Source organism: Crocuta crocuta, unplaced genomic scaffold (genome assembly GCF_008692635.1).
Source record: "Crocuta crocuta isolate KB4526 unplaced genomic scaffold, BGI_CrCroc_1.0 scaffold273, whole genome shotgun sequence".
NCBI lineage: Eukaryota > Metazoa > Chordata > Mammalia > Carnivora > Hyaenidae > Crocuta > Crocuta crocuta.
Window position 1 is genome coordinate 3,558,638 of NW_027529425.1, and position 22,373 is coordinate 3,581,010.

At 47.6% G+C, this 22,373-nt stretch overlaps 1 protein-coding gene across 6 annotated transcripts in view; it reads left to right on the top strand.

Annotated features, from left to right (window-relative positions):
* The window catches only part of RNF216 (ring finger protein 216), a 138,593-nt gene that overhangs the window by 98,538 nt on the left and 17,682 nt on the right, over positions 1 to 22,373 (top strand). For all 6 annotated transcript variants that reach the window (XM_077758751.1, XM_077758752.1, XM_077758753.1 and 3 more), the window contains exons 13-14: positions 13,464 to 13,561; positions 21,598 to 21,820. In XM_077758751.1, coding sequence (XP_077614877.1) covers positions 13,464 to 13,561; positions 21,598 to 21,820 — 321 coding nt within the window. The remainder of the gene's footprint in view (positions 1 to 13,463; positions 13,562 to 21,597; positions 21,821 to 22,373) is intronic.

The window sequence follows — 22,373 nt, forward strand, 5'->3', positions numbered from 1 at the left end:
CTGGGGCCTGCTTCAGATTCTGTGTCTCCCCCTCTCTCTGCCCCTCCTCTGCTCACACTCTCTCTCTCTCAAAAATAAAGATTCAAAAAATATTTTAAAAAGCAAAAAGGGCACCTGGGTCCCTCTGGAGGTTAAGCATCCAGTTTCGGCTCAGGCCATGATCTCATGTTCTGTGAGTTCGAGCTGTGAATTGGGCTCTCTGCTGTTAGCACAGAGCCCCCACTTCAGATCCTCTGTCCATCCTCCCCTTGTCCCTTCCCTATTCATGCACGTGCTTTCTCACTCTCAAAAATAAAATAAATTTTAAAAAGAAGTGAACAAATAAATGCTGGTCATAATCTACTAAAATGATTTCACAATACACCAGTGGGTTGCAACTTATAGTATAAAAATCATAGCTCTAAGTAACCTTGGTTGCACAAACTTGTACTGTTGCAATGTGCTATGAGCAAGCCCCTTTGGACTTGGCTTAGTCACAGCCCCTGCCCTCTTGCCCATCAGCTATGTCAGGCAGAAACTGGAGGCGGGAGACCTTCCCTAGGAGGGAGGTAGCTCAGAGCAGCAGCGCTCTCCATGAAAGGGGTGCTAGCTGATACAGTTCTTTAGGACTTAACTCCTCAGACCCTTGTAGAGAGAATCCTCAGCTCAGCCTCAGTTTACTCTGGGTACATGCCACAGTCCCCGCCGTTTCCGCCCAGGCCCCACACACCCCACTCCTTTTGCTGTTCCCTCCACACTCCTTGCTGTTCCAGTGGCCTGGAATGCTTTCCTCCACACATCACAAGACTTGCTTCCTCACCTTCTCACAAGATCTTTGTTTAAATACACCTTCTCAGAGAGGCCCTCACCACCACCCACTTTATAATCAGGAACTATCTCTGCACCTCAGCACCCCCAGAATATTCTTCCTTCCTGTCATTTTCTCCTTAGCACCTGAAATCATGTCGTGTATGTATTATGTAAAGTTATCTCCAGTAACTCCCATGAAGGCGGAGGGTCGTATTTTTTTCATTTTGTTTCCCAGTACCCAGAGCAGTAGTCACTACCTAGTAGAGACTCACATGCTTGTCTCCAAATTTCTACATAAACATCCACCTCCTGACATTGCCCTGGGTGTTGGTGACATCCCAGTGATGCTGTTAAATGGGCATTTGAAAGAAGCAGTCCTCAGTATTTGAATAACTCTGTAAGAGAATTGGTGTTTTTGTTGGTGGTTATTCTGGTAAAGTAGGATTAAACTTACGTTTATTCAGGAAGCATTCCCATCCCACTTTATCTTAGAACCCTGGTCCCCATAGTAGAATTAAAAAGTAGGCACTGTGGTCACAGTGTCAATGTTTTTTCCAGTGTGGATATCTCAAGCATCCCCTCTCCTAGGCAGCACGAATCTCTAAAAGTCACGGTGCCTTTTTGACTTTTATCCCTAGGGGGCAGCATTAGTGCAAAAACCAAATTTCAAGTCCCCCATTCCAATTTGTCACATAATCCTAAATGAATCTAAAGGAAAGGAATGCTTGGCTTCTTTCTAATCTGCAGGAGTAAGATTTAGAGATTTTTTTCCTTTTTTTTTATTTTTAAGATTTTTTTTAATGTATTTCTGAGAGAGACAGCATGAGCAGCGGAGGGTCAGAGAGAGAAGGAGACACAGAATCCGAAGCAGGCCCCAGGCTCTGAGCTAGCTGTCAGCACAGAGCCTGATGTAAGGCTCAAACCCATGAACCGTGAGATCATGACCTGAGCCGAAGTCAGACGCTTAACTGACTGAGCCACCCAGGCACCCCAAGATTTTATTTTTTAAGTTATCTCCATACCCACACCCCAAGATCAAGAGTTGCACGCTCCACTGAGCCAGCCAGGTACCCCTAGTGATTTCTTTTTTCAAAGTCTGCTTCTATATCTAGAAATGGGAGGGTATGCATCCAGGGCACACATTTTTTTTTAAAAATTAGCATCTATATCTATAACCATCAAAAAATAAGAACAGTGTGAAATCATTCCTGAAGAAGTCTTTTCCTCAGTAATGTTGCCCAGAGCTGTCACCTGGCCATGCCCAGATTTTAATTTCTGCATTTAGAAATCAAAAGGTTCTGGGTGCCTGGGTGGCTCAAGTTGTTTAAGCGTCTGACTCTTGATTTCAGTTCAGGTCGTGATCTCACAGTTTTTGAGAGTGAGCCCCATGTCAGCATGGAGCCAGAGCCTGCTTGGGATTCTCTCCACCCTTCCTGTCACTCTCCGTTGCTCTCCCTCTTTCGCTTTCTCAAAATAAATAAACTTAAAAAAGAGAGAAAGAGGTAAAGAGAAAAAGAGAAAGAAAAGAAAAGAAACAAATGAAAATGTTCTTCTGCCTCAGAGGGATTGTTACTCTGAGGGAAAGAGAAATCTCTGCAAGGTGAGCATGGCTTCTTGTGGAGATATGATGTAATCAGGTAATTATAGGACATCATTAAAAGAATTAGTGCTCACATTTCATTTGCCCTTTAAAGAAAATGGACCCAGGCAGACTAGACCGTCTTGTTTTGGTGGGTGGGGGCCAGAGGAACCTGTGGTCTGACCTCAGGTGGTAACTGACCTTCTAGAGCCCTGGGTAGGGGAGGGAGAGAGGCCTGCTGACTGATTTTTCAGTCCTGACTTTGTCTCAACCAGAGGCTCACCCAGGCACAACGAGTCCGTAGGCACTGCTACTAGTGAGGCACCTCTCGTCCAGATGATGAGAGCTCTGTTTCTACATATTGAAGCTGTAGGTTAAAGCCAACCAAAAACGTCATAACTCAGAGAGGCTCAGGACTTTCTCAAGAACCATCTGCAGCATTTGGCCTTTAGCTCCTTGGTAATAACTGGTCTTGACAGTTTTGTGCATTGGACTGGGAAAGGGAATTGGGGGAGCAAAGAAAGGAACCACTGTAAGAAAGACATAATCTGTCCTTAAGGCACAAGCTGTGATGACTTAACCTGAAAGATTTTTTATATATATATATATACAACATTGAGTTTTGTTAAGTAAGGTCGGTACCCAACACGGGGCTTAAAACTCATGACCCGGAGTTCGAGAGTTGTATGCTCTGCCAACTGAGCCAGCCAGGCACCCCCTGAAAGTATATTGGGTACAACTTAATCTTCTCATGAACTCATCACTGTATCTTCGTGATTATAAATATGAAGACCTGATAAGGAGGATCATGTTCTTTGGGGGAAGGGAGTCCGTTTACTCAGATCTCAAATGCCTTTTTCACATACAGAATGCAGAAGTCCCGGGAGTAAGGGTGGGAGGTGCATTTGTAACTCTGCATAACGAGGACCGTGCTTTGTGTTGACAGCCATCCCATCGTCTCTGAGGGTTTTTGGGCACTCACTCCCTCGCATGGGTCAGATGGAGTGCTTGGCCCGGGAAATCCGGGGGCACCTGTGAGCCCCGTGTGATGCGGAACCCCAGCAGCTTACTCACCCGTGCATCCCCGTGTGCACCAAGAGGGCGTTCCGAGGGGGCTGTCATATTGAATAGGTTAATTGAGCCCTCTGTCGCAGAGCTGCCTGTAGTGATCAGCAGAGCAGACTTGCCTGCAAGGAATGCTTGGCTCTTTGCAGGTCTGATGTAATCGGATGATTACAAGACACTTCAAAGTGCTGTGACAGCAGAAGCCAAGTGCTTGGGCAGTCCAGGGAAAGAAAGTGCCAAGTCTCGCGCAGGTCACTTGGGTTGCCCAGAGCCCCTAGCGTTTGAATTGAGAACTGGTGGGTATGTGTTGTCAGAAGAGAGAGGACATCCGGCAGCGCATTGCCAGGTTGGGGGGGGGGGTTGGTGCGTCAGGCATGCATCCTGATAGGAGGCCGGCTCTGGATCTGCTGCAAGGCCCCTAGGGGCTGCTTCTCTGAGCTCCCCTCCTGCTGTCCCGGGTCACCCCACTACCTTGCTTCCGCTCTGCCAGGTCCCCTTCGGGTTCAGACCGGACCGCCGCCTGAGCAGCCAGTCGGCGTCCTCCACCCCAGTGTGAAATGACAGCTGCGCCGCCCGCATCCGTGCCCAGCGTATCCTTCGTGCTCTCCCTGCAGGGTGGACGTTCACCGCCTGCCGGTCAGCACGTGGACTGTGGGGAGCCGGGGCCTCGTCCGAGGACAGAGCCTGGTCCAAATGGCAGCCTCACTCCCTCAGGGGGCATTTGCTGAAGGGAGCAGGGGACGGAAAGGGCTACGGTGGCATTCCTTTCTGTCCCCCTCCCTGGTCTCACCAGGAACAAACTTCCCCCGGAGTGGGGGCGGCGGCATGACGGGCTCTGCCACTGCCTGCAGCGCGTCTTCCTACCGCAGCGTTCGGGCCCAGGGCCTGAGTGACGGGAGGCCAGCAGGCGAAGCGTGGCACTCTGCCAGCACGCCCCCCACTGTGCCCGCCAGCCCTTCCTTATGCCGGGCCTTCCTCACACCCAGCCCTTCCTCATGCCTGGCCCATCGCAGTTCCCATGGCCAGCAGGCTGCTGTCGTTATTGTTACGAAATGGCATCCTTGGTTTAGTCCTAGCACACCCTGCCTCTCCTGGGTCATCCCCAGCCTCCAGGTCACACAGGGAAGCAGCTGCATCTGGCCGTCCAGCCCGCCGCACCCCGCCGCCTGCTCCTCTGGGGCCTGGCTGCCCTTTCATCTGCTCTCACACAAGATGCCCATTGTAATCTTGGGGCTGGTCTCATACCCTCATGCCCTCGGGTTTTCCACCAAACAATGACCTGTTCTTGCTAGCAAGCACCATGCCGGCAGGCAGTGAGAACGGAGTGGAAGGAGCCAGTGGGTTTGGAATCAGGCAGACTGAGTCCATAGCTCCAAAACCTTAAACAAGTGAATTTGCCTCCCTGAGCCTTCTTTTCTTGCCTACTTTACAAACAAAAAAAAAGGAGATGATGGTCCAGTACTTCCCTGGTCGAGTTGCTATGAAGACTGAATGAGATGTATATGAAGCACCTTATGCTAGTTTGGAACTTGGAGCCAGTGATGTGGGGGAGGGAGAGGGATGTGTGAGCTCAGGACACATGTGAAAGGTGCTCCCTTCCTGGGCACCTGCCTGGCTTAGTAGAGCATGTGACTCTTGATGTCTGGGTTTTGGGTTTGAGCCTCATGTTGGGTGTAAAAAGTACTTTATTTATTTATATTTATTTTGAGAGAGAGAGAGAATCCCAAGCAGGCTTTACGCGGTCAGTGCAGAACCTGTTGTGGGGCTCAAACTCATTAAACCATGAGCTCATGACCTGAGCCGAAATCGAGTCAGACACTCAACCAGTTGAGCCACCAGGTGCCCCAAGAATACTTTAAAAAAATAATCTTTAAAAAAAAAAAAAAAAGGTGCTCCCTTCCATATAGACATTTCAGGGAGAAGCTTATGTAAACAGACAAAGCTGAAAACGTATCTGCTTTTAAAAATAAAGTCTCTTTCTGAAGAGATACTGGAAAAACAATTCTCATTCCTAATGAGGAAAGATAGGCCTGGCGCCATTTTCCCAGTGGCAGGCCAGCCTCACCCCAGTCAGGCCGGCTCATTGTTGCCACAGCTTGTTTCGGGAAGTAGGTCATAGCCTTATTTGTGGAGGGCTCTGAAGGAAGCCTGGCCAAGAATCAAATCCATACTCTAGGGCTGGTCCCCCTAGAAGTTGTTCACTTGGCGCTGGTTTCAGTGAGGAGGCTGTCCTCAGGGGCCTCCAACAGGGCCTCCACCCTCAGGAGCCATGCTCTGCCTGTGCAAGCAGCATGAGCTTCAGAAAATGCAAGTCCAAGCGCCACCTGGGTGGCTCAGTCACTTGATCTCCCAACTCTCAATTTAGGCTCAGGTCATGATCTTGAGGTTTGTGAGTCCAAGCCCCACATCGGGTTCTACGCTGTCATTGGGGAGTCTGCTTGGGATTCCCTCTCTCTCTCTCTCTCTCTCTCTCTCTCTCTCTCTCAAATCAACTCTATGAAAACGTAAGTCAAATCATTGCATTTCCCAACCATGCCTGGCTTTCCAGATTCTTCCTTCCAGACTCCATGCCTGCAGCAGGAAGCAGGATTCACTGGCCACTCTGAGCCCTGCCCTTTGAGCTCCTCCTGTACCAGCTTCCTCTGTGCTCCTCCAGTGAGTCAGAGCCTTCACATACCCCCTTCCCTCTGCCTACAACACCCTTCCCCCCTACCTGGCTAAATCTGCACGCCCTTCAGGGCTGTGCTTCTGTGTCACATCCTCAGGCCTTCCTGATCTCCAGGCTGATGTAACTGCTGTTTCATGCTCACAATGCCCAGTGCTCTTCCTCTGAAATGGTCACGTCACTGTCATAGTTGTATATCCTGTTTGCTCCAGATCTCTCTCCTTCACTTTAACATACGCTTCAAGGAGGTGATGGGGTGCCCAACTGGCTCAGTCAGTGGAGCCTGTGACTCTTGATCTCGGGGTCCTGAGGTCAAGCCCCACATTGGGTGTAGAGATTACTTTTTTAAAAAAAGAAAAAAGAAGGTAGAGTCTAACTTGCTTATTCCTGTCCCCAGCATCTCCCACAGCACATGACAAATGCTAGCAGTTCAGCCAGTATTAGGAGTGAAGGGGGACCTGAGTAGCTCAGTCAGTTAGGCGTCCACTCTTGATCTCAGCTCAGGTCTTGATCTCAGGGTCGTGAGTTCAAGCCCCACATTGGGCTCCATGCTAGGCATGAAGCCTACTTTTAAAAAAAATTTTGGAATGCCTGGGTGATGCAGTCAGTTAAGCATCTCACTTCAGCTCAGGTCATGATCGCACAGTTTGTGAGTTCGAGCCCCACATCAGGCTCTGCACTAAAAGTGTGGAGCCTGCTGGAGATTCTCTCTCTCCCTCTCTGCCCCTGCCCTATGCGTGCACTCACTCGGTCTGTCTCTCTCTCTCTCTCTCTCTCTGTCTCTCTCTGTCTTTGTCTCTGTTTCTGTCTCTCAAAAGAATTGAGCTTAGAAAAAATTTTAATAAGATCTTTTAAAACTTATTTTTAAAAAGAATGAATAAATAAGCTAGTTTAAAATTAAACTTACACTGGGTCACCTGGGTGGCACAGTCAGTTAAGCGTCCTACTTAAGCTCAAGTCATAATCTCATGGTCTGTGAGTTCAAGCCCCACATCAGGCTCTATGCTAACAGCTCAGCGCCTGGAGCCTGCTTCAGATTCTGTGTCTCCCTCTCTCTCTCTCTGACCCTCCCTTGCTCATGCTGTCTCTCTCTCTCTCTCAGAGATAAAACTTTTTTTTTTTTTTAATTAAACTTACATTCTCACCTCTGCCTCTCACCCTCACTCAGATCTGCTTCTCCTGCATCACCTGGTCCAAGTTCATGCTTCCACCCCCGCCCAGGGGTGTCGTAAGTCTGAACGCCAGGAATCACTGCAGGTTTCTTTCCCCCTCATCTTTTCCATGAACTCTTCCAGCTGTTGCTCGCCATCTTCCCACCTCTGGGCTGCCTTCTCCCATTCATGAAAGCTTTTTGAAACGCAAGCCCCCAGACAGATTGCTGCCCTGTCTAGATCCCTTCCATGACCTTCCAGTGTCTAGAGCAGGAGATGTACAACATTGGATTGCTCGCTGCATCAGGATTGTGTACAGCAGAAGAGCCGTCGGTGTATGTATGTTTGTTTATGTACAAAGTGTGTGTGAGTGCTGCTAGTATAAGCTATGTTGCAAAAGCATGCTTAGATACAGAAAATGTAAGAAGATGGGATGAAAGCCCCCTTTAAAATAATTTTATTTTATAATGTGAAATCCTTTTGTGTTCATTAAAATATTAACATATTAAGTGTGTTTCATAGTAGAAAGGTTTGATTGGGGATCTGGTTCTGCATTTTAGATACTTGGCTTTGATGGCTGCCGTGACTGGAAGGGCGCTTCACAGATAGACGTCAGTCCCAATAGGAGGAGTGCAGTATCAGTTGCCTGGGTGTTCTCTAACTCGTGATACTTGTTTTCTTCAGTCCCACGAAGATGCCGGCTCCTCAAAGAACCCTTGTCTGACCTAGCTCCTCCCCCTCTGTGCCGTCTCGTGTGTGCACGCGCCCTCTTACACTTAACTCTGCTGTGCTCCACTTGGCTCACTACATATCTGACTTCCTCAAGAGACTGTGTGCATCTGGGGTGCCTGGGGGGCTCAGTGGGTTAAGCATCTGACTTCAGCTCAGGGAATGATCTTATGGTTCGTGGGTTTGAGCCCCGTGTTGGGCTCTATGCTGACAGCCAGCTCAGAACCTGAAGCCTGTTTCAAATTCTGTGTCTCCCTCTCTTCTGACCCTCCCCTGCTCACACTGTCTGTCTGTCTGTCTCTCTCTCTCTCTCTCTCTCAGAAATAAATTTAAAAACAGAGAGAGACTGTGTGCATCCTTAGCCTGGGAAAAATAGAAGTTCTCGGATTTCCTTAAAGGAAGGAAAGGCCCTCATTCTGCTGAGCTTAGAGTTTGCCAAGCATTATTGATTCTCAGGGGTTCCAACATAAGTCTCATTGTCTATTTTCCTGTCTTAAAAATCAGTCTCTTACTGGACTTGGTGCATGTTTCATTTGGACCTGGAGGTGGGGGAGACCAGTGACGTTGACAACTGAGAAACGTGTGTCCTGAGCGCATGTGGCTCTGTGGCTGCTGGAGTTTGCTAAGCATTTGTGAATCGTCAGGTGCCAAGGCCTCATCTTCTGCCTCAAGGGGCTTGGGGGTTTCCAGGAGTGCCTGAGATGGCAAAGCAGAGAGCTTGAGACGCAGGGATTCTGTTTGAATTGGCCACAGCCTAATGCTCCATATCTGGGTCCACAACTTCTCTACCCTGGTGGGTGGATCTAGAAGTTTCACCGGACAACCATTTAAAAATGAGTGAGCAGTTTCTACTGTATTCCACTTTCAGAAGCAGGCTGGACGTCCCACAGGTAGGATGCATGGTGCACAGAGAGCCAAGCAAATTCAGAGGAGGCCTGGAGGAGCATCGGGCAAGGACTGGGGGCTCTGGTGACTTGAACTCTGTGTCTCCTCTTCTCTCGGGTTCTTTGCCAGCAGCAGGAAGCCTTGCTGTACGTAGACGAGGTGACGACCGGGGACAGTGTTTGCTGCTCTTTGAGGAAGCTGTTCGTGTTGACGGACTCTCAGCTCCCTGACAGGCTCATCTGAAACCGAGCTTAATCTTCTGCCTTGCCTTTGAAACATTATTTAAGCAGCAGAAAGTGGTTGAAGGGAGGCTCTGGAGTGTTTTCTTTCTGTTGCAGAGTTGAGGCTTCAGTGAGTAGTCAGAACACCTTGATGCATCTTTTTTTTTTTTATCTATTCTTTTATTATTAAATTTTTTTAAATGTTTACTTATTTTTGAGAGAGAGACAGAGTGTGAGCAGGGGAGAGGCAGAGACAGGAGACACAGAATCTGAAGCAGGCTCCAGGCTCTGAGCTGTCAGCACAGAGTCCGATGCAGGGCTCGAACTCACGAACCACGAGATCATGACCTCAGCTGAAGTCGGGCACTTAACCGACTGAGCCACCCAGGCACCCCCACCTTGATGCATCTTGAGGACAAAAGGGCAACAGAAAACTTAACCAGGAATTTCTCCGATGCCGTGAAGAACACAGAGGGATAGCAGTCCTTCCTGACTGCATTAGTGTGTGCATGCCTTCCTCATTCAGAAGGAAGGGCCGCCTTCTTTCTTGCATTTGGGATGGTGATGAAGAAGTCAGCTGTTTCTTCTGGTGTGGAAATGCACACAGGCGATGGAAAGTGTGGTCTCCGGTCCAATTTCATGGCCAGGAGCCTCTTGTTTTTCCGTGTTTTAAAGTTACATGTCAGAGTGTACTCTGCTTTCCAAAATGGTCCTTAGGGCGTTCTCAATAACCTCCCTTGAAGAACATAATTATCCTTGTGTTAGAAACTATCAAGAATATGTATCCTGCCTGATACTGTTTAAGCATTTGTTGAGTCTGAGAACAAAGCCTTAGCTGCGCTTGAGAGAATTACTATTCAGTGAAGTAAGTACACAGTGTATTTAGAAGAGAAGGGTATGTTTTAAAGAAACAACATGGAGAGCTCCAAATGTTAAAGTTACCAGACTGCTTTTCTCTTGCCTTATTTTAATTGTGGGTTTCAATGCCTAGCTAGCTGGTCTCTTCAGAAGACATTTCAGGGCGCCTGGGTGGCTCAGTCAGTTAAGCGTCTGACTTTAGCTCAGGTCATGATCTCGTCGTTCGTGAGTTCAGGTCCCATGTCAGGCTCTATGCTGACAGTTCAGAGCATGGAGCCTGTTTCAGATTTTGTCTCCCCCTCTCTCTGCCCCTCCCCAGCTCACACTCTGTGTCTCTCTGTCTCTAAATAATAAATAAATGTTAAAAAAAAAAAAAGACATTTCAGTTTTATCCTCTGGGAGCCCTGGGCCCGTCGGTGAGTAGCACCGTGGCTGAAATGCACCTCTGGAGCTGCAGGAGAACCACTGTGCTTTCAGAAGTGAGTGGTGGTGGCATCCTGTCATCATATGTGTGACCACTCACAGCGGACTCCATTTGGCCAGGCCATCTTGCTGTCACGGACCATGTGTCACCTAGAAGATGGGTTCTTCCTTATGGAGAAGGTCCCATGAGTTAATAACTGCATCACCACGAGTGCTAGAAAGCACTGTCTAAACCCCGTGCGTTGTTGTCAAGCTCCTGTTCCTAGTGGGTGGCTAGGTTAGTGCTGTTTTGAAGGTTAGGATCCAGATCCCAGCTCATCTGTTCTCCAGCTGTTGTTTATCCTCGAGTTTCCCAGAATAGTCAGGCACAAGGTCTTTTAAAAATGGGTTTGGGGCTGCTTTGCATTTTGGTGTATAATAATTAAGCCACTCCTGATTTAGTCTTTGTTCACTGGTGGGGAAAGTAGGTAGGGGAACAGAGAGCACCACATCCCTTGTAAGCAGTGGTGTGTAATACCGAATTTCTGATCAGCTCATCTCTACCCCCCACCCACCCCTTTCCACTGATTATAGCCCGTTTACAACATCCCCCAAAGGGCTGTCCAGGTTCTCAGCTTCCGAAGCAGCCCACTTCATTTCACTCTCTCTCTTTTCAAATGCTACTGATTGTTTGATTAGATGGTACATTTATATGGTATAAAATTCAAAAGGTAAAAAAAGCCTGCAGTAAGAAGTCTTCACCCCGCCTTCCAGCCACTCGGTACGATCAGGACTACCAATTTCTTAGGTGGCCTTTCAGGTTGACTTGATGTGTCACTATAATCCCCCACCACCACCTTTGTTATGTAGAAATGGTCGAGTCTATACTGTATATACTAGTCTCTGCCTTGTTGAGTCACCTTAGCAGCATGTGTTAGAGAAAATTCAGTAGTAAGTGGAGAGTACAGGAGATGTTTCTAGAATTGACCTTAAGATAAAATCTAAGGGCGCCTGGGTGGCTCACTCAGTTAAGCGTCTGACTTCAGCTCAGGTCATGCTCACGTGGCTCATGAGTTTGAGCCCCACCTCGGGCTCTGTGCTGACAGCTCAGAGCCTAGAGCCTGCTTCCGATTCTGTGTCTCCCTCTCTCTCTCTGTGCCTCCCCCGCTCACACTCTGTCTCTGTCTCAAAAATAAACAAACATTAAAAAATTTTTTTAAAGATAAAGTCTAATCCGTCTCCTGGCAACCTCTGTCCCAGCCACTCTCAAATGTTAAACATTTGCACCCAGCTCCCTGCCTGACACGGCCAGTGGGGTCCCACAGGTGGACAAGCCAGACCTTTTCCACTGTTGCCAGACTCCATCTCTGTCTTGGGTTGCACAAACTGAAAATTAAGACCTCATCCTTGACAGCTTCCTGAATTTCTCTCCAGTCAACATTCCTCCCTGTCCTCACCTACCTCCTTGTTCTGGGCCTTCCCAGACTCTGTGTTGGATGGCTTTACCAACTTCCCAGCTGTCTTTTGGCATGTCCACTCCTTCCTCTCTCCAGTCTGTTTTCCACACACAGTGATTTTTTTTTAATATAATTTTTTTTTTTTTTTTTTTTNGACACTTAACCAACTGAGCCCACTCAGGCGCCCCTGCAGTGATTTTTTAAACCACAAACCTTATCACGTTGCTTCCATGCTTAATACCTTTTGATGCCTTCCTGGCACTCTTAGGACACAGGCCAAACTGGTGGTCGCATCTACATGGACGGATCCCTGCAGGCTTCCCCCACCCTGTTGTCACTCTCTGGTGTCCAGCTGCAGGAACGAAACTTGCCCAGCCCCGCCTGCCAGAGCATTCTCTTTCTATTCCTCTGTCTAAAGTGCTATTCTTCTTTGCTATCTCTGACTCCTCTGTCAGAAGTCAGGCTCCATTTCCTCAAGCCTTCACCGTCTGTCCCTCCCCCCCAAACCCCAGCCCCAGACTAGATCGGGTCCCTAGTTAAAGCTGATGACACCATCTTTTCCTTCATTGTACATAGTAAGGTTGTAATTTCCACTTAGGGAAATTTAACTGGATTAATGTTTCTTTAAATTTTTTTTAAATTTTTTAATGTTTTATTTATTTCTGAGAGAAAGAGACAGTGTGAGCAGGGGAGGGTCAGAGAGAGAAGGAGGAGGTACAGAATCTGAAATAGGTTCCAGGCTCTGAGCTAGCTGTCAGCACAGAGCCCAACGCAGGGCTCGAACCCACAAACCATGAGATCATAACCTGAGCCAAAGCCGGACGCTTAACTGACTGAGCCACCCAGGCGGCCTGATGTTTCTTTAAATTCTTGTTATAGATGTGAGATAGTTTCTGACACAGGTGAATATTTTATAAACTATAAAGCCTCCTAGAATAAAAAGTAGTAATTTTTTTAACATTTATTTATTATTGAGAAACAGAGACAGAGCATGAAGAGTGAAGAGCTGAAAGAAGGAGACACAGAATCCGAAGCAGGCTCCAGGCTCTGAGCTATCAGCACAGAGTCCGACACGGGGCTCGAACCCACAAACTGTGAGATCATGACCTGAGCTGAAGTCGGACACTCACCCAGGCACCTCCAAAAAAGTAGTAATTTTTTAAAATTCACGTTTATCAATGAGGCTAAGCTGTGGAGGTTGATACCTGTATTTGTGAGTGAGGGATGACTGAGGGAGCATCTTCCTTAAGGACCCCTAGTAATTCTGCTCTAGACCTTTCTTCAGTTCAGAAGAATTCCCATGCCAGACCAACACTAAAACCCTGAGCACGGGGATTACGGAAACTAGTGAGACCCACACATACCCTACACTCAGGCAGCTGCCAGGATTTGATGTGTAAAACCCAGTTTCAGGTAAGTCTCTCTGCTGTGGGTTTGGTTTGGTGTTTTTCAGGTGGCTGCTGACATGACATTTTAGAAGGCCTCTACAGTTTGGGTGATCGGGTGTGCTTTCTTCTAATGGTTCTTCCCTTTTCCTTTGAGAGCCGTCTTTAAATCGGTCTCAGAAAGAACTCGAGCCACGTGAGCCATTTGGCATTTCCTGTTGTTGAACAGAAACTTGTGTGGTGTCTCCTCACCAGGAGCTGTCTCCTTTATCCCCAGGAAACCTGTAGGAAGTGTCAGGGACTCTGGAAGGAGCACAGTGGCCTCACCTGTGAAGAGCTGGCTGAGAAGGACGACATCAAGTACCGAACATCTATGTGAGTGACTCCATTCAGAGGCCCTTAAAACTGGTTCTCCACTCCCCATTAGCCTGCCCTTTTGCCAGGGGACAGTGAGTGTCGTGGGAAGAATAGGCTCTCAGGCCACCCCACTGTCAAGCGATCTCAGGAAGTGACCTTATCTCCCTCTGGTTCCACATCTCTTCAACCTCAGAGAGCCGGTCCTGCAGTCAGTTGTGATACAGTAAATACCTGGCACATGCAAATTCAGTAACTGTTAGTTCCTCTTCTCCTTATAATCTGAATAAATAAGCAGTAACACATTTTAACTAGATTAGATAGCACTGATGTTGCTTACATCCATGTTTCCTGTAGGATACTGGTGGCCTGAGACATTAAGCAGAATTACAGCCTCCAGAATGCAAAATAATGCAATAGGTAATAATCAGCACTGTGACTATTTAGCACTCCCTATGTAGCTGAGCACTTTACAGATACTAACTCATTAAATACATTGACTTAAATAACACAGAAATCCATTCCTCTCTTCTATGATAGTCCAGACTTGCCAGGCAGGTCTATCCTGTGAGGTCATTCAAAGACCAGGTTCCTTTATCACATCACTGCACCATTCCCTAAGGTGGTGTTCTCATCCATGTGACTGTGATGGGGTTGTAGCCACATTTACACTCTAGTCCATAGCAGAGGAGAAAGAGACAAGCTGCTAAGCAGGCAGCTTCTAAGTTGTAAGATGCCTCTGGGGGTTGGGGGGTGAGCTTCTGCTCCTGCCCTGTTGGTCTAGACTGAGTCACATGGCTACCACCTAGCTTCACAGCAGACACCATATATAATCTCTAGCTGAGTGATTTTATGTCCAACTTAGATTTGAAAGGTGAAGAGTGGGTTTTGTTACTAAGAAAATGAAGTGGGAAATGACTGGGGCAGTTAACAGTCTCCGAGTTTGCACCACAGGTTGGTATTCTTATCCTCATTTTACAGAATGATACATCTAAGGCATTGAGCCCAAGTAGCTTGCACATGGTCACGCAGGTAGTAAGTGTCACATAGCAGGGTTTTAAGTCTAGACAAATGGCTTCCAGATATGTTCTTTCCCACCAATTTGGTGGGCAGAATGGTGACCCCCAGAGATGGCCTTGCCCTAATCTCTGGAACCTGTTACCTTACATGGCAAAAGGGACTTTCCAGATGTGATTAAGGTTATGGAGCTTGAGGTGGGGAGATGATGCTGGCCTGTCCAGGTGAGCCCAGTCTAATCACATGACTCCTTGAAAGCAGACAGCTTTTCCATGGTCAGATAGAGGTGTAGTGACAGACTATGAGAGGCATGAGGAGGACCCCACCTCCTGCTGCTGACTTTGGAGATAGAGGAAGAAGGCCGTGAGCCAAGGACTGTGGCCATTTCTAGAAGCAGGGAGCCTTCAGTGTGTGCAGCCAGTAAGAAAAGAGGGGCTCTGCCCTGCCACCCCAAAGAACAAGTCCGCTGACAGCCCATGTGAACAGCAAACAGATTCTGTCCTGGAGTAGGTGACCTAGCCTTGGACACCTTGGTGTTCATCCGAGGAGACCCGCACTGGACATTGCCCTACAGAACTACCAAATAACGTGTTACGGTGAGCTAATAATGCGGTGATGGCTTGTTACAGCAGCAGTAGAAGACTCACACGGATTTGGGGGCCAGAAGTAGAATGTGACTATAACAGATACTTAGAGGTGTGCGAGTGGGTTTGGAATCAGGCAGCGGGTACAGGCCGGAGGCATCTTACAGAGCACAATAGAAGAAAGCCTAGATTGTCTTGAAGTGGTAGGAATATGGACTTCAGAAACCTCACTCTTGAAGGCCCAGAAGGAAGTGAGGAGCACCATGGACAACACTAGAATCGTCCTGGAGAATACTTGAAACTTCAGTGAACAGACCGTTCACGTCCCTTTGGCCGTAAAGACCTGCTGGTGAGGACTGAGGAGTCAGGGCGGAGCATGTCCCGGTGTCAGGGGCAAGAGGCTCGCCAGCTTCCCTGTGGGCATGCAGAAAGCAGAAGGTGGAGACCATGCGTCTGGACACAGAGCTGAGGAGACCTGCAGGCTGAGCACTGGAGAGAGGAAAGTGCAAGCAGAAGGAGAGATGGGGGCCAGGAATAGGATTTGATTGTTTCTGAAACTCCCATCCCATCCAGGTGACAAAAGACCCCAAAATGAAGACGTTCACCATCAGGAAATGCATACTCCTGGAGAGAAAGCCAAGGATGGGTCCAAGCGTCGCAGTCTTCAGTCACCTAAGGGTTCTCAGGAGGTCGAGGGAGGGACTCTGAATCTCTTCGGTCAGACCGGGGAGCCTCCAGGAAACTCGGGCATCACCCCTCAGCCAGCTCCGCAGAAGCCAGAAGCCAAGATGGACTTGCCTAGGAGCGGTCTGTGGATGAGCCTTGGGTCTAATGAAATGAATCCTTGTGACGTACCCACCGGCCCTTGAGACTTTTTATATCCACAGAAACACTGCCAGCTTGGATGGAAAGACACAGTGTGAAAGGAACGAAGTCTGCCAGATGCCGAGGATTCTAGAGGAAGGAAACGGGTTGACTGAAAACTACTCAGCTGTAAACACTCTACCTTAGTTGAAAAAGAGAAGGCTTACTCCATAGAGCCATGAGTCAAGAGTGTCCAATGGCAGAAGATTATTCTCAGATCTGAAAAGAGTTTGCTTGGCTGGATTTCTACATTGGTTATAAGTGGTGACTCCTTTTTCCTTCCATTTTCTCCCTTTTTGGAGATGAAGTGTGTCCCAAATGGGTCATATCTAGAGTCTTCACCGGAACTTGGTTTAGATGGTGAGATTTAGGACTCAGAGCTGATGCTACAGTGGATGAGACCTTTGGGGTCCTGGGTTAAGCATGTAGGATGGATATGAATCTGGAGGCCAGAGGGCAGACTGTGATGGGCAGAAGCATGGCCCTTATCCCCAGATGTGATTACGTTTATGGCAATGAAAGAAAACTAGCATGATGACATCAGAAATACCATCCAACTAGAAAATAGCATTGATTCCTCACATCCTGTGTTCCGGCCTTTATAATTCAGAGCGGCCACCACCCTGACCAGTGGCATGGCCTTAAAGTGATGAACAGGTCAAAAATTACTCTTTCTTCAAAGCAGACATCTTGTCAGGCAATATACTTAGTCTAGTAGTTGTGCTATTGCCAAGAACACTATAAATTTCTCATTTGGAGTTGTCTTTCAGCCAGTTTATGAGCTATCTCCCCCCAAAATTTGTTCTGATTACTCTGGACTCTGGTTTGGTTTGGGAGAAGCAGAGGTTTTCCTTTGTTGCCAACTGGGCCTTTGCTTTGCCCCTAAGAAGGATGTCTTCTTGATGAAGTCAGTACAGATTTATTGAGTGCTCGCTATGGATGGTTAAGAACCTTGAACAAATTTCCTAATCATTCTGTGCCTCGGTTTCTTCCTTTGTACAGTACAGAGCATACTTGTATCTACTTATTATGAAGATGAAAGTGCCCAAGTGCCTAGCATGACTCTTGCCACATAAATCTTCCATAAGTATTCACTGGCCTGTGTGTGCACATGCACGCTTAAGCAGAAGGCCCTAGTTCACAAACGTGACACAAGCACTTAAACAGAACACTTCTTGCATTTAGGACTTCCTCAGGTCATGTGTTCCACTTGGAGTTGGTGATGGAGCACTGCCCAACTCCATAAACTGACTGTCTATGCCCCGTACCCAGGCGCTGGCACCCCTCCAGAACTTGGTCACAGGCCAGGAGGTGTTTCCTAGCAGGAGAAGAGCTGGTTACTTTCCAGAGCAGAACCTCCACCCCGATGTCCTGTCACTTCCTGCCACTGGCTCTGTTCGGCGTCTTGCTCTGACATAAATTGGAGTGCCACTGCGTCCTGGAATAGCTGAAAAACCTCTCTTGGCCTAGGTCCTACGTAAACCAGGCAGCCTCTTTTATCAGCAGTAACTAGATCAGGGTGGCATATCCAGGTGTGATCACTTGTTGATTCCAAACTCCAGAAAGATCTCCCAAGTGTCAGACTTCTTTCTTCGTGGTAGGAATACAAGGTACAGTACCGTGTGCTTAACTTTGAAAGGAGCAGCATAATACACACACCTGACCTCCAGACTATGGGCACATCATCGAGATTACAGATCTCCATAGTTTGAAGAGATTGACCTCCCACCTCCTGGCACACATGTACCATATTAATGGATCCTAGAGCACCTGCTGCTTCCTGTTCACCCAGGTTCTCTCTGCCTGTCATTTGAACAGTAGACCAGTGTGTTGTCCTGTTGGACAACAGATGATCGAGGTCCTTACCAACTGCTTCTGGTTTCTCTGCGCACCGGACAGAGAAAGCGTTTTCAGATTGGTAGCTACATACCAGTTGCCAGAGGCTGTGTGTATTTGCTCTGGTAAGAGCTGATGTCTGGAACAGCAGCCAGGGAGGGTCAGCACCTCAGGAGTCACAGTAATGCACATTCTCCATACAAGTACCTACAATATAGTAATGTTCTCGAGGCAAACCATGAGAGACTCTTGAATGCTGACAAAAACTGAGGACTGATGGAAGTGGGGGGAGGGGGGATGGGCATGGAGGAGGACACTTGTGGGGATGAGCACTGAGTGTTATGTGGAAACTAATTTGACAATAAACTATTAAAAAAAAAAAAAAAAGTAATGTTCTCAAAGCCCCACTACCCATACAGGCCAAACAGAAATAATAGGAGATGTGTTGAGAATCAACACCCTTATACCTTTGAAGTCTTTGATGGTGGCACCAATCACAAGACGCCCGGAGGAATCTGGTGGTACTTTCTGTAGAAGGGGGTCCTCCAAGGGTGTCCCCTCCCTTTCCCCACCACATGGCCCTTACTCCGTGGACCAGAGAGCCAGGGAATTGTGCTGGTTGGCTCGTGTCAAAAATAAACTGCAGGGTACATACCAGGAATTGTAAGCAGTTTACTGTTGCTAAATCCTAAAATACAGTGTAATAAGTGCTATGAGATAGGGCAGGTATTCCAACAAAAACTTGTACATGAATGTTCCTGGCAGCACTGTCCACAGTAGCCAGATGTGGAAACAGCACAGATGTCCTTGAGCTGATAAACAGTGAGCAGAGTTCAATATATGCCATAGAATGGGATTCTTACTCAGCCATAAGAAGAGGCCGAAGATCCACACAACAGCCTCAGAACCTTCTCAGTGAGACAAGCAGGCACCGAAGGCCACCCTCACACGGTTCCATGTGTCTGAGGTGTCCACAGGCATGCGTATATCTGCCTGTGTAAAGAACAGACCAGTCTAGGGGCTCGGTTAAGCATCCGACCTTGGCTCAGGTCATGATCTCACTGCTGGTGGGTTTGAGCCCCACATCGGGCTCTGTGCTGACAGCTCAGAGCCTGGAGCCTGCTTCGCATTCTGTGTGTGTGTGTGTCTCTCTCTCTCTCTGCCTCTCCCCCACTCGCTCACTCGCTCTCTGTCTCGAAAATGAATAAATGTTTAAAATTGAAAAAAAAAAAAAAGAATAGACCAGTCCATTGGAGACAGAGACAGATGTGGGGGTGACCTGCTTCATAGGCAGGTCTTTGGGAGTGATGAAAATGTTCTGGAACTAGATAGCAGTGATGGCTGCGCATCATTGGGAATACACTAAATTCCCCTGAATTTTAAAATAGTTAAAATGGAAATTGTATGTGTATTTTGTCATAGTAAAAGAAATCCGTACACACATTCACAAAGGAAAGCCATCTAACATTCTGAATGGTCTGTGCCACCAGAAATGACAACAGCTCCCAAATTCTCAACATACTTCACTGGTGGTGAGAACAGACAATCGTGGAGCTATAGTATCTAGATCGGTTATGTAGAGGGGGCGGGGGTGGGGTGGGGGGGAGGCAGGGAACCTTCCTGTTTGAGCACAAGGTCAGCAGATGCAGCTGCAGTCCCGGCTGCTCTTCCTGTCCTCCCCAGAAACACATCCTGTGGGGCTGTTTGTTTCCTGCCTCATTTAGAATCTAGTTCCCAAATCACTCTGATCCCAAAAGAATCAACTGATTTCTCCTCATCCCATTTTGCACTTTTGTGTTACTGGATAGGTGGTCATCACAAGCCATAAAAGCAGGAAAAGTTAGCAGGACTGGCCCTACCTGTTACTATTCTTATGAGTGCAGTAATGAAGCCTGAGTGGACCTTCCTGCCGTGGGGAACAGCTGTGTGAACATTAGTGTTGAGCCGTGTGCACTCTGTGCTCCTCCCTTCGTCTAGGAGTGCCTTTTCTCCCCTACCGTATCCACCATTACTTTGGTGACTGATAGCTGGTGAGACAGAGCAAGCAAATTAATGTGTGCCCTCTTCCCAAGTCTTTGGGAAAGGGCACTGTAACCTTGGTTCTTTTCATCCACTCCTCTCCTCAACTCTAGTCATAGCAGCTACCCAGGGAAGAAGCCAGCCAGCCCCAGGCCACCAGAACATGACAGCTTAAAGCCACACAGCAGTCTTGGAGCTGATCTTACACAGAAAGTTTGTGCATAGAAAATTGCACTTGTGTTTTGGTCACAGGTTTTCATGTTGGAAACATTTGCATCTGAACCTTGTAAGTCTTAACATGGAGCATTGAGAAGTGTCTTCACAGTTGCCGAGTAACTGAAATCGTGAACACATGTGCTGTATTATCAAGTTGACAATAACAAATTCCTTTATTTAAACTTTGTCTCTTTGACAATGTTTCCTATTCAGCAACACTTAGAAATCATTTATTTTTCTGTTAACTTGAACTGGATTTAAATTCTTTTCAATCCGGAGCTTTCCTGCATTTGGGGCCATTCAAAATGAGACCTAAATGAATAGCAGCCAATTTCCTAGTTCATTTTTCTATTTTTAAGCACACGATCTGGCTTCTAAGGAGTACACTGTGACGGTCTTCTGAATGTCAGTAATTAAAGACACCTGCATGACCCCAGACTCCCCTGGCCTCCCTCACGTAGCAGCGCTGGGAGCCATGGGAGGAGGGTGGCTGTTTTCTCCACATCAGGAGAGAATCTGCAGATCAGATCTCTTCCCCAGACTGTCGGGTCTCTCCACGGAAGCAGTTCCCTGGTCATCACTGTGGGTTCCATTTGGAAGAAAGACAAGTGCTTAGAGCAGTGGGGCAAGTCCCAGCTTCGGGGCTGCCCACTCTTGGGGTCCTTCCTGCCTCCCCTAGTCTCCGTAGGGTGCCTTTTGACGTCTTTGAGGAATTCAACTCAGTATAGGAGACAAACATAAACAGTCATGGGCCAAGGTGGCAAGTGTTATTTCAGAGTTAGGAGCACACTACACTGCAGATGAAACTAATCCAGTGGTGCCAGCCCTTGGCAAAGAGCCAAGACGTGTCATTTTGGCTCTAGTCACCTGCCCCTCCATATCAGGTAGAGTGCTTCTAGAAAGAAGTAGCTTCCCTGCAAGCTTCCCATTGGCCAGGATCGACTCCTATGCATGCAATCCCCCGGCTACAAGGGAGTCTGGGAATGTAGGATTTAGACATGGAGTTGGGCACTGTCAGCAGGAAGGAGTTATGAACTGGCGGCTGGATTGTCCCCACCTGTGTCTCCCCACCCCACACTTAAGTATTTGAGACCCAAGGTATGTATGCGACTCGGGTTTAGGCCCACTTGCTCTTCGTTAACCAGCTTTGTCTATGTAAAACACATTATTTAGGAAGACCTTGCGTTTGCCCTTCCTGTTTTAGGCCTATAACAAACAATAGGCAGTTTCTAAATGCAGGTGCCAGGGGACTTTATATTCCTATCTAATAATCCTCAAAACGTGATGAAGGAAGCGGGGCTTTCCTAATTTAAAAAACTGAACATGGGGCGCCTGGGTGGCTTAGTCGGTTAAGCGTCCAACTTTCGCTTAGGTCATNTCGACTCCAAAACACAGTTTCTTTCCACTCTTCAGGTGTCACTAGAAGGGCTGGGCGGTCCCCTGTGGGAAGATGTACTTAGTGGACACAGTGCTATTCTCTCCTTGTCATCTTCCCTGCTGTCTCCTCTCATGTGTTCTCAGTGAGGAAAAAATGACAGCAGCCCGCATCAGAAAATGCCACAAGTGTGGGACTGGCCTCATCAAATCCGAAGGCTGCAACCGCATGTCCTGCCGCTGTGGTGCCCAAATGTGCTACCTCTGTCGGGTATCTATCAACGGATATGACCATTTCTGCCAGCATCCTCGCTCACCGGGAGCCCCTTGCCAGGAGTGTTCGAGATGCTCTCTCTGGACCGACCCCACCGTAAGTGAATGCTTTGTAGGGGAAATCTTGGTAAGGTAACATAATGAAAAAGGATTTTATATATACATAACACATTGGGACTTCTGACGAGATACGAAATTACATAGACCAGCAATGACGGGGAAAATGAGAAAGTAATTAAAAAGCTCCTCCTCAGGAAAGCAGCATGCCCAGTTTCTAGGCAGATTCTTGTAGTCCTATAGGGAATAAAATATTCTATGCTGTCTGAAACAAATCCCAGAGCAGAGCAAAGTAAAGATAGTTTTACATGTTTTTGTGTAAAGCATAATGCTTATACCAAAACCTGACAGAGATAGCCCTAAAAAAAGAAAAGAATATATCCATCTAACTTACTCATATAGGTTTGAAATTCTCCGAATAAAGGGGCGCCTGGGTGGCTCAGTCGGTTGACCATCCACCTCTTAATCTCGGCTCAGGTCATGATCCCAGGGTCATGGGATTGAGCCTCACATCAAACTCCGTGCTGAGTATGAAGCCTGCTTGAGATTCATATTTTCTCTCTCTCTCTCTCTCTCTCTCTCTCTCTCTCTCT